The sequence below is a fragment of the Myotis yumanensis genome, unplaced genomic scaffold (assembly GCF_028538775.1).
Source record: "Myotis yumanensis isolate MYYU_CA2020_CCGP unplaced genomic scaffold, mMyoYum1.0.hap1 SCAF_6, whole genome shotgun sequence".
Lineage (NCBI taxonomy): Eukaryota > Metazoa > Chordata > Mammalia > Chiroptera > Vespertilionidae > Myotis > Myotis yumanensis.
Genome location: NW_027223757.1, coordinates 25453484 through 25470819, shown reverse-complemented (window position 1 = coordinate 25470819; position 17336 = coordinate 25453484). Strand labels below are relative to the sequence as shown.

The window sequence follows — 17336 nt, the reverse complement described above, 5'->3', positions numbered from 1 at the left end:
GCAATTCTGTCGCAGTAAAAAACATTTCAAGGGGCATGGATATATGAACAGCACACTGAATTGACTTTTTAATAATCTAACAAACTGCCCTGGCCGGTTTGGCTCAGTGGATGGAGTGTTGGCCTGGGGACTGAAAGGTCCCGGGTTCGATTCCGGTCAAGGGCATGTACCTTGGTTGCGGGCACATCCCCAGTAGGAGGTGTGCAGGTGGCAGCTGATCGATGTTTCTCTCTCATCGATGTTTCTAACTCTCTATTCCTCCCCCTTCCTCGCTGTAAAAAATCCATAAAATATATTTAAAAAAATAATCTAACAAACTGCTTAGACACAACTTCAATGTCACTTAAATGTTTCTAGGAAACTGAGAGTATCTAGTAATTTCTTCTTTTTAGGTAATAGGACAGTTTCCTCGGTGATGTAGAATATGCTGACTTTAAAGGCACCAGAGCTGCCCATGGGCTCATTGTGAACTGTGTCCCAAACACATAAAGACCCGAGGAGTCATCTGTCCCTCAGTGAGGGGGGCCAACTTCACCGCTAATGCTCTCATTGGTCCAGAGCTCCTTGTATCCAGGCCCTGTAGTAGTCTCCTCGCCCTCCCCCTGGGCTTGGATGTGTGGCTTGCTTTGAACAACATCAAATCTTTTACAAGTGGAGAGCTGAAGAGTCATTGCGATTTGGGATCTGCCCTCTTGCTTTCCTTGGGAATTCTAAAAATGCCATGAGAATGATCTGGGGCTAGTCCGCTGGAGGAGGAAAGAGCCCATTCTCCAGCCGTCCCAATCAAGGCCATCATGGACCAGCTGGCCACAGGTGACGTGAGGCCAGCTGAGATCTGCCAAGCCTGGCTGAGACCGGAGAAGTGCCATCTGAGCCCAGCTCACACACCTGACCCAGGGAATCCTGAGTTAACTAAATGGCTGTTGTTTTAAATCACTTGGTTTGGGAGATGCTGTATTAAAGTGTAGTAGATAACTGACATACTGCTTCTCCATAAGCTATTATTTTCCACTCCCTTTCCTTACCAGAATGCTCTCAGGTTAGTGAATTAAGCTCCCAAAATATCTCTACCAGGTAAGACATCTCTACCCGATAGGCACTAAAGAGCTACTAAGAATAGTTATTGTAAAACAGGGCAACAATTTTCCCACCAACTTAGTAGTAGCCAGTCATCATGCACTGAGATGGTGAGTTGCCATAAAATGTATCAAATGAACTGCTTTCCTTTGGAGAGTGAAGGGGGTCCCAGTACTAATTTTGTTGGAAAACTCGGTATGGTTCTCCGACCGAGAGGGTACTGCCCAGAATACAGTTAGCTATTAGGAGAGAGAGACGGACAGGAACAAAAGGCATTGCTATAGTCGTGTATAAAAATAAAGCGTCAGACTCAGGTCGACACCAGGTTGTCACGAATGAAAACTGGCCGTGGAAGGCACCTCGCCGAATTGTAAAGAGGGTGAGGATGAGAGCAGGGCAGCGCTGCCCTTTGGGGTGATGCTTCAGATGCCACGAGGTATAATCACAGAACTATGATGCTGGGACCAGGTGATGGGAACCTTCTCGTTGCGCTGTGGCCACAGCGCTCTGTGCCCCACCCTGACTGGCGACCCCGGTGCTGGCTCTGCTGAAGGAGTCCCCGAGCTGCCCACTTCCCAGGGACTCACCTCCACCAGGTGCGGGGCCACCAGGCTCCAGCAGCGCATCACGTGGAGCAGCGGCCTGGACTTGCTGCGCACGATCCTCAGCATGGCGTCCCCGAGGCGGAACAGGTGGAGGGCGCTTTTCCGGTCTTGGGTGGATTTCACTTCTCCTACAAGAAGAGAAGACCATAGAAGCCATAAAGCCCAAACTCAGGAAGAGTTTGTTCAAGCACAGAGAGAGGATGAAAAGAAAAGAACTGTGCTCGGGCCAGCAGGATGATTCGGTGAGTGCTATCCGAGAGAGGAGAGGATCCTGGGTTTAAGAGAGACGGAGGTGGTTCGCTCCACAAGGCTGGGCGCACCTCTCCTGTTCACCACTACCTTCCCAGTGGCTGCCATGACAATGTGAACAGTGCTTGTCGATTAGGGAGAGTGACGACGCAGTGGTTAAGTAGGAGGCCTGGGGAGTCAGGCTGCCTGGGCTCAAATCTTCTCTTCACCATTTAGTAGTTGGGTTACATTGGACCAGAGATTTATGTCTCCGATCCACGGTTTCTCACTGTAAAAGTGGGGATAATGGAACCTGTTTCTTAAAGTTATTTTAAGGATTAAAAGTAACAATACTCATAAAATGCTTAATGCAGACACATACTACCTGACCCACACTCTTGGCTATTATCATGACTGTTGTGATCATCATTCTTCATGGTCATCGTTCACTTGGCCAACCCTTAGTGGCAACACCGAAGCCCTTGCCAAGCAAGTCAGGCCCATTTGCTACCCAACAACATGCTGTGTAGCCTGTTTCACTTCCGTACCGTCCTTGCCCACTCTGATCGCTTCCTACTTCTTTGCCACTGTTACCTTAGTCTTCCCCACTCCCTTCTTGCTCATGTCCTGTTGCTTCCCCTTTACGGCCTACAAAAAGCTTACTATCAGGCTCTCCCAACCAAAATGCTTCTAATTAGTCTTGCCATATCAAATACACTTCAAAATGACAGTAATGATAACCACTGACATTTATGGAATGCTTACTCTGCCTCAGACTTTGTGTTGGTTCGTTGCATCTTTAACCATTTTAATTTTGAAAGCAAACCTTAAGAAGTAAATGTAATTACTGCCATTTTACAGGTTGGTAAACTGATGCGAGAAAGAGGAGCTGACTTTTCTAAGATGATGCATCTGGTACATAATGAAGGCAGCATCTGGACTCACATCTGATTGATTTAAAGGCCAGTGCTTCCTCTGCCTGGGTCTGCCGCCTCTTCCTGACCCTGCTCACTGCTTTTTGTAGGTTCAGAGTCTGCTGGTTTCTCCAATGCTAAAGACTCAGAAGGTTTCCCTGGGCTCAGAGATGCTCTGGAGGGCTGAGGTTCTGGAAGGCTGGCTTTATACAGCTAAGGTTTTGAAGCCTATTAAAAACTAGTGGGGAAGATAGGGGAGGCTGGGGGTAAGGGGGAGAGATCAACCAAAGGACTTGTATGCATGCATATAGGCCTAACCAATGGACACAGACACCAGGGGGGTGAGGGCATGAACGGGAGTGGGGTGGATAAGGTCACATATGTAATACCTTAATCAGTAAAGGAAAAAAAAAACTAGTGGGGAAAGGATGGCGGTTCTCAAATTAGAATCTGCAGTAAGGATCAAGAGGCCAAATATATTACACTTTGAAATTCAGATTCCTGAAGATGGAAGGGGCCTGAGGTTGTGCAGTCCAACCCGCCACAGAGCTCTGTGCCTCTGCCTGGACTCAGCGGGACAAGGTGCTCCCTGTTTCAGCACAACCACCCGGCAGCTGATGAACAGCTGCACTTAGGGGCAGCCTGCCACCCATCTGAGACCAGGGGACAATTCAGCACCATTCTGTTCCCTCTTCCACAGGCTGGCCTTCATCTGCTCTCTCCTGTGTGAAAACAGTGACAGCGACCCATCGGTAAAAGGGTGTGTCCTGCGAGCAGTTTTCCTAGGAGTGGCATGAGGCTTCTGTTGATCCTTCCAGTTTTCTCCCCCACCGTCCAGTTTGGAATCAGTAGTGGCATCTGCAAGTTGCCTGGATTGAGGTGAGTGGTGCGGTTTGTGATATGGAAAAGGGTTCCCCCTCTCATGAGAGCTCTCTGCATTCCGAGTAGCCATATAATTCCTCTATCATCAAAAGCCCAAAACTTAGCAGGACAACCTAGCCCAGGTCCAGTGGCAATGCCTGTAACAGTGGCAGCGGCGACATTTGCATTCACAAAGAATAATCCCACCCCTCACCTACACACACATCACGCCCCAATACTAGACGACAAATGAGCCAGGGGACCCTGTACTAAGGGAGTGTGGAGTCAAGTCTGCAGGCAGGGTGCTGGTATGAGAGGTCTGGGCTGTTTCCTGCTTATCTCACAGCACAGTTTCTTCGGGGAAAGAATTACCTGGCATTGCCAGTGAGTAATCAACTGTGTCCGTAACAGAATGGAAAAGCTGGGACTGCGATGCTTTCTTCAGCTGGTACAGAAAACCTCCCAAAGCCATGAGGTTCAATTTATCTATAGCATCTTCAAAGAGCCTGGATGAACAAAGAGATTTGTTATTTGGAAACAATCCAGCAAAGCCTTTATGGCAGAATGATTATGGTAATTTTGTTAGATGTGATTAATACAATGTATGCTATTTTATTAATGACTTTGTACAAGTATGTGCTAACGCTGAGAGTTTAATTTGAAGGGCACAGAACATATTTAAAAAAGAATCTTGGTGCCCCAATGCATAGTTCAGACACTGGCAAGAAGTTGAAAGATGGCAAAGTATGGCTCCCAGAAAATGAACAACTGGGGATGGAATCCTTAGAATTAGCTTCAAGCTCATAAGCTATATTAAAGCAAATTAATTAAGGCTTTTGATGGACTACATTGATGAGTATAACACTGGGCATGGCTCCAGGGATATAAGAGGAGGAAATCTCTTCCTGTAAGCTCCCTGAGCGCGGGAACTGTCCTCATCCCCTCCAACTCAGGCACCGGGGCCCAGGACACGGTGGGAGCTCCAGGATCTACTGGGATAATGAATATTCCCTCACATAACAGACCTTGAAGGTTCTCTTGTTTTCCACTCAGCCAGACACAGACATTCCAGCAGGAGTTAGGGAGGAGGGGTGAGCGCAGGCAGCAGGGCTAAGGGGGTTCACAGGCTCACTGGTAATCGGAATGTTAGGAACAAATTCGGTCTGTGTGGCCACATGAAGAATGAGGTGAGACAGCCTCCCACTGCACTGGGTCCCACAATGCCTACCCGCCAATCCTGCGGTGACACCCGAGGGCAAGCAGCCCTGTGGGGTGCCACGTGCTGGGTAAGGGAGTGTCTCTAAGAGAAACCAAATAACAAGCCCCCGTTGAAGGAGTAACATGAGACACAGATCAGTGGATTCATCATTCACAAACCATTGTAGCAAACACTTTTCTTGCTGTTTTGTGATTCCAGTTTTAATACCATTTAGGCTTTGCAGCTCATGAACCACTTCTTTCCTTGTAAGAAACAACAGTGGTGAATGTTATATCCCACCTGACACCTGTATCCAGACCCCAAAATACTTGCACAGCCACCTTGTCGGATAAACAGGAAAAAGGGGGACTATTGTACTGAGTTAGTACATGTACTGGGTTAGTAGATGAAGCGGGAAACTGAGTCTCAGTGCAACTATTTAGACAGGTATGACCTTGCAGTTGGTTGGTGTCAAAGCAAGGAAAGACTGGGTGTTCAGAGCCCCAGCCAGAGGGTGCACTTCCTCCCCTGCACCCCCTTGCTGTCTGTCCTCACCTGATAAACCCCACTGCACCTGTGCTGGGTAGTCAGGGCACAACCACCAAGTCTGGAGAGTGAAGTGAGGCGGTAGAACATGTGACTGGTGACCAAAAGCACTTTCAACATCCAAGTGTCAACACACAGCTGGACTTATTGTTGATTTTTCCCTCTCAAACTTAACGTGGTTTTGGGCATCACTTCATAATATATCACACTCTGGGTGTGGGATTTTAAAATATTATCATAAAAAGAGTGGATTTTTACTATTTGCCAAGCTCTGTCCTCAGTGCTTCAAGAGTCCTGATTAATTGAACCTCGAGGCTACCCTGTGTGAGAGCTACTTCATGACCCGATTCCAAGATGCAGAGGTGAAGTTGCCTGGAGTCAGGGAGTCTGGGCAGCCTGCCTCCAGAGCCTCCAATTAGTCATTAGACAACAGGTCATTCTAAGTGTGGGGCGTGGCAGGAGACAGAGCTATTTTTGAAAAAAATTAAGAGGTTTAAATGACTGGTGAACAAATCAGGTTGTCCCGGGAGTGATTCTGAGACCAGAAGAGATGGGTGTGGTGTTGCCAACAGGTGATGGGTGCTCTGTGGCGAGCAGCCTTTCTGGGGGGCGGTGAGGAGGGGTGCGCACACACCTGTCGGCCTGCGTGGACAGCGTGAGCACAGCCTTGGCGGCGCTGCTGCCGGTCATGAGGCTGCCCCCGCGGAAGTCGGAGGCCCTGCCGCGGCTGCCTTCCCTGATGAGTTCTTGGATGGAGAGGGGCTGGATGACCGGGGCGGTACGCAGGGAGCTCTCCTGCTCCGGGCTCTGCTCCGGGGGTGAGCCTTCACACTCCAGGTCCCCGAGGAGTCCAGAGCCTCCGGGGGCCTTCTGGGGCTGGCTGATGGTCAGGGGGGGCTGAGAGGTGCCATCGCGGAAGTGGGTGTGCTCCAGCGTGCCCACATACTCACACACCCTAGAGAGAGTCACACGCAAGCAGCTGGTAAAGTTGAAGCTCAATCGGACCTGCTCTGCAAATCCCACACTGAGACACAAAGGAAATTCAGCTGGTGTTATAGTGCTCCCCAATTTCCTCCTTCCTCTGGGGATAGCCATCTCCCTGCCTCTCTCTCCTCTTGTATTTTGTGTCTCCATGTAAGCTATCCAACATCCTTCTTCAAATGGAGAAGACATTAACAAACGTGTGGCAATATTATATTGCTGACACATGGCCAGCTTTTAGATCCGCATAGTATTCATTAACTGACATGGCTTTTATCATCCACTATTTAAGAAATTGGTTTTCCTTCCTTTGTAAAACACATCTGCCTCTCCTAGACAATGTCAATAATCTATTCATAATCTCCTGAATCCTATCACTTTGTTCTCTATGACATACATTCAGTTGGGCCCCTGGTCCCTCTTCTCTTTTTAATCTCTCACTTGGGGTTTACCCAAACTCTTGAACTATTCCCTCTGTTTAAGGGCTGCAGACCCTGGAGTTTACCCCTTCCATCACCCCCAGGATCCCATGGCAGGGTGGGTGCCATGCGGGGTGGGGATCCCGCCATGCACCTGAACACGTGTGGCCAGCAGTCCGGGTTGTGGCTTCCCATCTCCAAGCCTACACTGAGGATGGCGTCCATGCACAAGACGTGGGCTGTGTGCAGCCACACCCCCTGCAGCTTCCCGATCTGCTCCAGTTTCTGCTCCACTTTTAGTTTCACTGTGCCAGAAAGACATTCATTAAAATAGCATTCTGAGTGAGGGAGACAGAATGGATGGAGAGGAAGAAATGTGCTATCATGCAGGGGCAAAGGGAAACAGAAGACAACACTGGCAGCAAGTTCCTCAATGGCAGGTCCCTGTGGTTCATCATGCAAGTTCCTTAGCCCTCGGGCCCCACCAACACTGGAGACTCCAGCTCTGTGAGGTCAGAAGTTGGATGGAATCTGAGCTGGTGGGTGCAGTTCCTCCAGGCCCAACCCTGGGCTCTGGATCAGGCTTCATGTGCTGACCCCAGCTAAAGCCATCTGGGCCCAGACCCTTCCCTGCCCCTGTGTACTCAAAGTAATAATATGGAAGGATTCTTGATGCTCTGCAAGTTCTCTCTGAGATTTAATGTTACGCCTTCATGATGATGATCACCCAAAGCAACCTATGTATTATGTTCTGAATGTCACGATGACTGCTTTATAAGTAAAAATTACCATATCATTTCATTCCCTGAGTTTACATTTATATTTGTGACCTTCAAGTAATAATTTTTTATTGTAGAATATTAATGAGAAAGGATGCAGAAGGTGACTTAAGATGTCAATTATGCTAAATGCCAAGACAAGGCCAAACGATGACATTCTCCATGAATAAGGGTATCAAATTGTTGGAAGACAGCCCCAGTGGGACAATGAGTGATGAGCCAGAACCCAGAAATAGAGCACGCTCACGTCAGAGGAAGTCGAAGAGTATTCCTGCTGCAAGGGGCAAATTGACTTTTAGCAAAGCATCATTTGTCACATGCATATGATATTGGTTTTTTTATTTGTATGTAATTTGAATATTAGTTTTCATTTTGAAGTTGTAAAGCTTTAAATGTAAGAATTTTTATATAATTTATGGTTGTACATATTAAGTACAATTGTGATACCCTTTTTCAGTTAATACTGGGATCTGTGAACACTGCTTTGCTTTCATATGGATCTATATATATAACGTTCAAGTTTGAGGAACAGTGCCCAGCCTGTTTTTCTCAGCTTTTAAAAATGTGCCCAATGTTCCTGTCACTAGCTTACTTTACAGTATATACCTGATACATAGCATTCGCATACATTGGACCAAGCTTCCCATTTTTCCCTTCTGTTGGCTGTTTGCCATTTCTTCCTCATTAGGAAGGCCATCTTCTTTCCTTATCCTATACAATAAAAGCCTAATATGCTAAGTGTCCCGTCATCCGGTCATCCATTCAACCAATCAAAGCGTAATATGCTAAGGCCTCTCAACCACTTCCTATTACGTGCACTGACCACCAGGGGGCAGTTGACCGGTTGACCAGTTACTATGACGTGCACTGACCATCAGGGGGCAGACGCTCTGACTGGTAGGTTAGTTTGCTGCTGGGGTCCAGCCAATCGGGACTGAGCAAGACTGGCCAGACATGCCCTGGAGCCCTCCCTCGGTCCCTCCCCGGCCGAATGTGCACCCGTGTGACTCCTCGGCTTGGCCTGCACCCTCTTGCAATCCGGGACCTCTCGGGGGATGTCGGAGAGCTGGTTTTGGCCTGATCCCACAGGCCAGGCCAAGGGACCCCACTGGTGCATGAATTAGTACATCAGGCCTCTAGTACTTAGATAATCACCCATTCATTAACTAACTGATTAAATAAAAATCAACTCTCTTCTGAGTTCACAAAGCTCAAGGTTTTCTCTGACAAGAGCAAAGTCTTCCTGTGCCTCCTCTCGGGGAGTTCCTCCATCTGTTTGATTTCCCCCTTCAGAAAACTGGCCACTCCGCCTTCTCCGCTGTGACCTACAATGTCCTCAAATGTGCACTCTGTGAAGTGCCAAGCCAGTGGCCAGATGACAACAGAGGTTTGACTAGCTCAGCTGGTGGACCTCTGGTGTCCTACACAACACCTGTTAGCAGCCATTATGTCTCTGGTATTCAGAGGGATAAGCAGTTGGTTAGATCACCCCTGTAAAACAGACCCAAGCCTACGACCCAGTGGGATCTCATGATTAGTGGTAAACCTATGCCATGTATCACACCTGGAATGGACAGGAGTGCCTGTTCTTGCACGTGCATGTGTGTGTGCGCTGCACATAAGACACTAGGTGAGCTCTGGCCTGTCAGCTGTTACCTTGTGCTATGGCATCGCTGGGTTCTTGGACTTCCTTGTCCTCTTTCTCTTCCTGGACACACGAGGCAGCTGCCATTTGGGCAAGGGCCGAGGCACAGTTAGCTGCAACTCCTTTAGAGGAAACAAACAAGTTACCCCTTAATTGAATCTATTCTCTAGCCACCCACCTGGCAGAACTCTCCTAAAAGACTTGTTTCCCACTAGGCCATTCCCAGTGTGTTCCGCAGGTACACCCCTCAGGCCGTGGGTCACAAATTCTCCTCCCGCCAGTACCTAGGGCACAGCTCAGCCGCGCCGCTTTCCGCAGCCCATCCAGGCTCATGCAGATGGCATCGCGTTCTTTCTGGTTCTGCTCTTTGATGCCTTCAGCTCCTAGAATGAAGGCCAGCCCTTTGGAGCTCCCTGCCATGCGGCCAGTCAGGGGGGTTGATAAAGTATCGATCAAGTTCTTCCAGCAGCCAACCAGAATATAGCGAGCAAATGCCACACCTAGAATGTGAAGGGGCATGGGTCACTTTTTGGAGACAAAAACAACCTGGCAATGAATGACAGCATGGGATTCTTTGACCATCAAGACAGCAATGCTGAGCTGTGTGCAATTCTACTACAGGAAATAGAGTTTAATGGATTGCACTTTGTGCTTATAAATAATGAATGTTCCATCGTCAGCTGGATGATGCTAAGTAACTTCCACCAGGCACTTGTTCTGCAAAGACAAAACCTTAATTCATTTATGTCGGCCCTGGAAACTGCCAATAATGATTTAATTGCTAGTGCCACATGTGATGTATGTATATTCATAAACTCAAGGCCCTTACCTGCTACTGTGGAGTCATCGATCCTCCTGCTCTGGGTGAAAGGAGACTCTGTAGAGGCAGAGGCCATCAGCTGGCCCCCAATCGCGCTGCTCTCCAAGCCATCAATATCTGCCGAAGAAAAACAGCAACGTTTTCCTTGAATAGCACAGTCCAGTCAAAAACAAGCGGCCACCACAGTATTTATTTTCCCCCAATAAACATTCCTTGAATCTGTTACATAACAAGTATGCAGCAACCTTTTATCAAAATATTAAAAATTTTGTTTCATTCAGTACAGTTTTCTTTCATTGCCAGAGCATTCTTCTTTAGGCTGCTGTATATTTTTTTTTAGTTGAAAAAAAAGACAGACTGCTATTTCTGTTGTTAAAAATTTATTTTTTTTAGAATAGTATGATCTTTGAATACTTTTGTTCACAACACTGGTATTATCCCCAAGTTTTATATATACACAGGATATCTCAACATGGATTTGTGTTCCAGAGCTTCCTCATAAATATGAAAAATAAAATAAACCTCTTTGGTGAGATAATTGTATAACCTGATTTCATAGTACTATAATAATATCTTAACAATAATACTTTACAATTTTCAAAGTGTGAGGACGCAACATTTTTTTCATTAGATTTTTCCCAACAACTTCAGGTATATGGGCAGAGTAGGTATTGTTTTTCCTATGTCAAAGAGGAGGAAATAAATACTCAAAGTAGATCAACTGCCCAGGCCAGGAGGCTAGTCAAGGAAGGATTTAGGTTCAGTAGTCACATCTTCTGACTCCCATCTAGGCCTCTTTCCATGACACCACACTCCAGCTCAATATGGGATCCTAATGTACCTTGTTTAAATTGTTGTTAAACTCTCATCTACAAAATTAGCTCAACAAACCAATCCCTAACATGCTGGCAAAAAGGAACTGGCTTGGGGTTGAGAATGCAGGGCTTCAGCCTTGGCTCTGAATTAAGTTAGCCTGGTAGCCTGGAGGCAGGTACCCATTCTCAGGGCCCCAAGTTCCTCAGTAAACAGGAAGTAAGCACTGGGGAAGTGACCATGGAGTGGAAGCATATGTACTTGAATGCAACTAGACAGCTGAACTCAATGGGAAAAGAGAGTTGCAATAGGTTTATTCCTGGACTTCACCCTCAACCCAACAGGATGGTGTTTGAAAATTATTTAATTATATTTTTGAGTCTTACAGTGACTCCAAGAAGCCTAGAGACTTCTGGCAACACATCTCTTTGAAAGTTGCTAAGAGGGTAGATCTTAAAAGTTCTCATCACAAGAAAAAACAATTGTAACTACGTGAGGTGACTGATGTACACTAAATTTATTATGGTGATCACTGTACAATACAGACATATATCAAATCATTATGTGTACATCTTGGACTCATACAGTATCATATGTCAATAATATATCAATAAAATCAGGGGAGGAAGGCAGGGAAAAATCTACATTACAACCAAAGTGGGAACAGACCAGTTTCACTGAAATTAATATGACATGTGGTCAGCCTAATGACATTTACCAGAAATGGCCATTTATTGAAGTTATCATGTTTCCAGTGTGCTAGATAAAGGATTGATGAATTCAAGTAATGCCAAGTTGATCTGACCACCAAGATTCCACAATTATATAGGACACTTTGACACGACATCAGGAATGGCCACAGTTAGGACAGTGTTGATAATCAGATGGCTGCTATAGCTTTTCCTGGCACATAATGAAAAGATGAGATGGAAGTTTCCAAGCTAGGTTAATTGCTGCTCAAATTCACTTGTCATTTAGTAACTGGAATTTTCTACAAAGAATCACAGAGCCTAATTTTGTCTAATTGTTATGAAAAGCTGCTTTTCTATCATTAATCTAAAGTTAGATAACTTTCCTATGGACATAGCAATGAAGCTTACTGTTCTATTATAAAAGAGACTAGAGGCCCGGTGCACAAAAATTTGTGCACTGGGGGGGGGGGGGGGGTTAGGTAGGGGGGGTCCCCCAGCCCGGCCTGTGCCCTCTCCCAGTCTGGGACCCCTCGGGAGATAACGACCTGCTGGCTTAGGCCTGCTCCCGGGTGGCAGAGGGCAGGCCCAATCCCTAGGTGCAGCCCCTGGTCGGGCTCAGAGCAGGGCTGATTGGGGAGTTGGGGCGCCGCCCCCTGTCATGCACAGAGCAGGGCGGATCGGGAGGTTGCGATGCCACCCCCAGTCACGCTCAGGGTAGGGCCGATTAGGGGGTTGGGGCACCGCCCCCTGTCACACTCAAGGCAGGGTCGATAGGGAGGTTGCGGCGCCACCCCCTGTCATGCACAGAGCAGGGCCGATCAGGGGGTTGAGGAGCTCCCCCCTGTCACTCACAGAGCAGGGCCCATCAGGGGGTTGGGTTGCTGCCCCCGTCACACACAGAGCAGGGTCGATCAGGGGGTTGGGGAGCTCCCCCCTGTCATGCACAGAGCAGGGCCGATCAGGGGGTTGAGGAGCTCCCCCCTGTCACTCACAGAGTAGGGCCGATAGGGGAGTTGGGGCACCGCCCCCTGTCACACACAGACCAGGGCAGATCAGGAGGTTGGGGCCCTGCACCCTGTCACACTCAGGGCAGGGCCAATGGGGAGGTTATGGCTCTCCCCCGTCACACACAGAGCAGGGCCCGTGGGGGGGGGGAGGGGGGGTTGGGGTGCCGCACCCTGTCACACACAGAGCAGGGCCGATCAGGGGGTTGGGGCGCCGCCACTGTCACACTCAGGGCCGGGCCAATGGAGAGGTTACGGCTCTACCCTGTCACACACAGAGCAGGGCCCGTGGGGGGGGGGGGGGGGGGGAGGAGCTTGGGGCACCGCCCCCTGTCACACACAGAGCCGCAGGGCGATCAGGGGGTTTGGGCGCTGCCCCCTGTCCCGCTGATCCCGGTGCCGGGAGGCATATTACCCTTTTACTATATAGAATAGAGGCCTGGTGCATGGGTGGGAGCCGGCTGGTTTGCCCTGAAGGGTGTCCTGGATCAGGGTGGGGGACCCCACTGCGGTGCCTGGCCAGGCTGGCTGAGGGGCTGAGGGCCGTTTTCCGGCTGGTGGGTCCTGAAGCTCCCAACCGCTCCTTTTTTTCTTTTTTTTTTTTCCTATTCTGGGCCAGCTTTAGCTCTGAGGCCTGGGCTGCTGAAAACATTGATACAATGTTGCGGTCCCCCTGGCTGCTGGTTTCTGGGGTTTTGTTTAGCTTCTATATTTGCTACATAGTTGCTTAGAGTTGCAGCTGAGAGGCCGGCAGCAGCAGGCGGGGAATGTTGGAGTCCGCAGTCACTGGAGAAAGCAAGCCTCCCTGTTCGCTTCAGTGCATGGCTGCCAGCTGCCATCTTGGCTAACAGTTAATTTGCATAGGATATGCTGATTAGCCAATGGGAAGGGTAGCGGTCGTACGCTAATTACCATGTTTCTCTTTTATTAGTGTAGATGGCTGATTAACAGTGATGATTGATGAATATGGTGACTATGAATGGCTTGTTATTTGTTCATTTCTACATCTGCTGAATGACTCCTTTTATTAAGGTTCAGGTAAGAGATTAATTTTGGCACAAACTATGGTCTTTTAAAATTAAACTTGGCAGGCTTAGGATCCCCACCCAAATTCCAAGGCACTCTAAGCTCTGGGCAGTACCTTTAACCCCCACTGAAGGGAGTTTATGAAACAGATGGAAACCAAGGACTACTTATGGGTAGAATGAATGTCTCACATATTGAAGAATTTTCATTTTTCAAATTGTAAATGTTATCATGATTAATAAAAAATAAATTGCTCACTTGTCCAGTGATCCTGATCCTCATGGCTTAGGACCTAGCCTTGCTTCCCCCAAATTCCATCCTAGTTCTGGAATCAAAGTTCCAAATACCAGACAATGACCAGGACTCTGCTTGCTGCAGAGAGACCTCACTCTATGCTTTGATTCCCTGTCTGATCCCTAAATAGCCCCCACATTTCTCATTGCTGGATTTCACCTGCCAGTAGTCAACTCCGCCACCTTTGTGAGAGCCTCCAATACCAACCACAGGCAGCATAACACACCCTTTAGACAACAGATCCTGCCTCCGAGCTGGACCGTGCTGCCCCAGCCCAGTCCTGCTCCTTCCTGTCAGTGTGCCCTGCCCGGTGCAGAGCCACGGGAAGCTGTGTGAGGACATGTGGCACTACAGAGAGCAGGAAGGTGGCTATGTGGGGCCACACTCTACATAACCTATTAGCTGGAGCCAGGATGGCATCACTCAGCTCAGAAATCAGTCTGGCAACTCAGATCAAATATAGGACAAGCCTGGAGAGCTAATTTATCAAGGTTACTAATGACTAGACCAAACTTTTGAGCCCTCCCTGACCTTTACCTGACATCATGAATGGCTGCTTTTGCCCAAAATTTCATGACCATACTCCGCAATGCTCTCATGTGAAATTTCTAATAGTTAAGTAGGGTTTTAAAACCTCTGGACACTGAAGACAAAGATGCTGGGCAACTACTTGACATTAAATTTTTTTTTAAATCCTCACTCGAGGATATGTCTTATTGACTTTAGAGAGAGAGGAAGGGAGAGAGGGAGGGAGGGAGGGAGGGGGAGAGGGAAAGGGAGAGGGAGAGAGAGAGAGAGAGAGAGAGAGAGAGAGAGAGAGAGAGAGAAACATCTATGTGAGAGAAACATCAATCAGTTGCCTCCCATATGTGCCCCGCCCCAATTGGGAATCAAACCCACAAGCTTTTGGTGCACGGGACAATGCTTCAACCAACGGAGCCACTCTGGCCAGGCTACTTGACATTATTTTTAATTCTGGTACCACTGGGAAAAGAGGGGAGGACTTCTGATATTGTCAAGAAATGGGAATGAAGCCAAGTTTAAAATAAATCATTCTACATTACTGGCACTGAAGGCTATAGCACAATACAGATAAGAGTATCTACTAGTACATGAGCATTTCCAGGAATAACTCTGGGCTTCGTGCCCAGAAAGTACTTCATATCCCAGGAGAGGCCTATAGTTTTCCACCAACAGGCATAGGTGCTAAGTAAGTCCTTCTCTAGTGTGGCACAGTGAGCTCCGCAGGGTCCCACAGGGAAAAAGGACAGCACACTCTTGTGAGGTGAATTCATGACACTTCTCTCAAATTGTCACCACCTGCCAGGGCAGTCTTGTGGGTGCCACTTTAAGGTCGGCTTGAATCAAACACCGTTACTGCTCTGAAAGGGGATCTGAAGAGGGGACCCTCCCACCCGAGTGGCACGGAGCTGTGTGAGGGGCCACTGACCGGTCAGCATGGTGATGAGCGGGAGGCTGTTGTCCTCGGGGCTGCCCCAGTAGCCAGCCTCTCCCAGCATGTTTCTGTCGAGCACCTGATGGTAGAGTTCCTCGATCCAGGCCTGGGAGAAGATCATCAGCACCCCGCTGGTCTGGACCTGCTTCATGAACTCTTTCTACAGGGCAGATCACAGGAGGAAATGACCAAGTCAGACCCCCTGCGAGCAAACAGGCTCCTCCGCTGCCTCTTCACTCCCCACGTCCCCTGAACCACGGCTTGTAGGAAAAACAAAACCTGTTGATTGCGGGTGGGAGATGGAGAAGTCCCAAACTTCATGAAGTTCCTTTCATTTATATCTTTTTAAGAAACCCTGCTGAAGGATTAGGAACACCGCATTTTATATTTTTTACTCTCTGATGTGTGGGAGAATTAGAAACTTAACAGAACAGGGCTTCTTCTTGCTACCCAACAGCTGACTGGAATGAGCCCCCTGAAAATCATGGGTGTTTCAAGAGATACTTACACGCATGAAGCCACCACTGATCCTGGGGAACCTACACTTTATCAAACAAACGATCGCTGATGCCGTTCACGCAGCTCCATGGACTAGGCTTAGGAACGGACATTAGGGGACACCACGGAGTGGCTGGCTGGGGCAGGAGATCCGACCACAGGATAAGCATCCTTCTCCCCCAGACCTCACAGGAGGAGCTTTGTTGTTGACAACGAGTAAGCTTAGCTCCGGGTCACCCGAGGAGGTCTAGGCACATTTTGGAAGACAATGAAAAGTTTTTGTAAAAGACACCTTCATTTTCAGCAAGGGGACCATTCCCTGCACATCTTCTGCTGCTACTTAACCTGCTGATCATGAGTTTTGGAACATGTCTCATGTGTGTGTGGAATAATGCCACCAGATGAAATGACTGGGCCATTGGCAGGCAGCCGTGTCCAGGCACTTGGGGTCCTGTACACTTCGGAGCAAGGGGGTGAGTCTGCGTGCACTGCACGGTACAAACCTTCACATCTTTTTCTGCCCTCCACAGTGCCATGCCTCACAGGGCACTGACGCTCAGCATTCCAGCCCAGAGGCCACCGCTTGTCCTCGCAGGGTTAGGGTGGACAGCGCACACTCACCATCATGCCAGGCGCCAGGGCTGGCCGCTTCCGGTAGTAGTCACCATGGGAGAGCTTCAGGTTGAGGAGCAGAGCGCAGTGCGCTGCTGTGTAGAGGCTGTCCGCGTTCATCAGCATCTGCAGGCTGAGGCTGCTGTTCCCGTCAAACCCAGGAGAGTGCATCATGCCTAAGGGAGAGGACCAAAAGACCTTAGGGCAGTGGTTCTCAACCTTCTGGCTCTTTAAATACAGTTCCTCATGTTGTGACCCAACCATAAAATTATTTTCGTTGCTACTTCATAATTGTAATGTTGCTACTCTTATGAATCGTAATGTAAATATCCGATAGGCAGGATGGTCTTAGGCGACCCCTGTGAAAGGGTCGTTCGACCGCCAAAGGGGTCGCGACCACAGGTTCAGAACCGCTGCTTTAGGGGCTGCAAGCAGTGCACTTGCCAGCCTGGCTTACAGCCAGCCAGGAAGCAATCCTAGTGACAGGCACATGTATCACGTAGGGCATATCTGTAAAGCAATGACAGCCAGGAAGGCATATTTCTAGGGATAGCTACATGCCCCAGCCTGGTGGCGCAGAGCATACAGTCTGGAGTCAATCTACCTGGGCAAATCTTTATGTGCTACTCACCAGCTACTTTGGTAAAATCACTAAGACCCTCTAAATCTCAGCTTTTTACCCAGAAATGGGCAGAGTATTTGACTTCGTGTAGCTCCTGCTCAAAGTCTTCAATGGCTTCCCATCACAATAAAATAAAACCCAACTTTCTTCTCCTCTCTCCTTCTACTCACTACAGCCACGCTGACCTGTGTTCCCTGACCTCACCAAGCCTGGGCCTGCCTCAGGGCCCTTGCATTTGTTTCCTCA

At 48.4% G+C, this 17336-nt stretch overlaps 1 protein-coding gene across 2 annotated transcripts in view; it reads right to left on the bottom strand.

The window, feature by feature from the left end:
• Window positions 1–17336, bottom strand: part of ARFGEF3 (ARFGEF family member 3) — a 128570-nt gene that overhangs the window by 27811 nt on the left and 83423 nt on the right. For both annotated transcript variants that reach the window (XM_070417769.1, XM_070417770.1), the window contains 9 exons: window positions 16478–16644; window positions 15353–15518; window positions 10083–10190; window positions 9538–9753; window positions 9265–9375; window positions 6984–7134; window positions 6064–6384; window positions 4058–4191; window positions 1665–1810 (listed from right to left, as the gene is read on the bottom strand). In XM_070417769.1, the coding sequence (XP_070273870.1) occupies window positions 1665–1810; window positions 4058–4191; window positions 6064–6384; window positions 6984–7134; window positions 9265–9375; window positions 9538–9753; window positions 10083–10190; window positions 15353–15518; window positions 16478–16644 (1520 nt within the window). The remainder of the gene's footprint in view (window positions 1–1664; window positions 1811–4057; window positions 4192–6063; window positions 6385–6983; window positions 7135–9264; window positions 9376–9537; window positions 9754–10082; window positions 10191–15352; window positions 15519–16477; window positions 16645–17336) is intronic.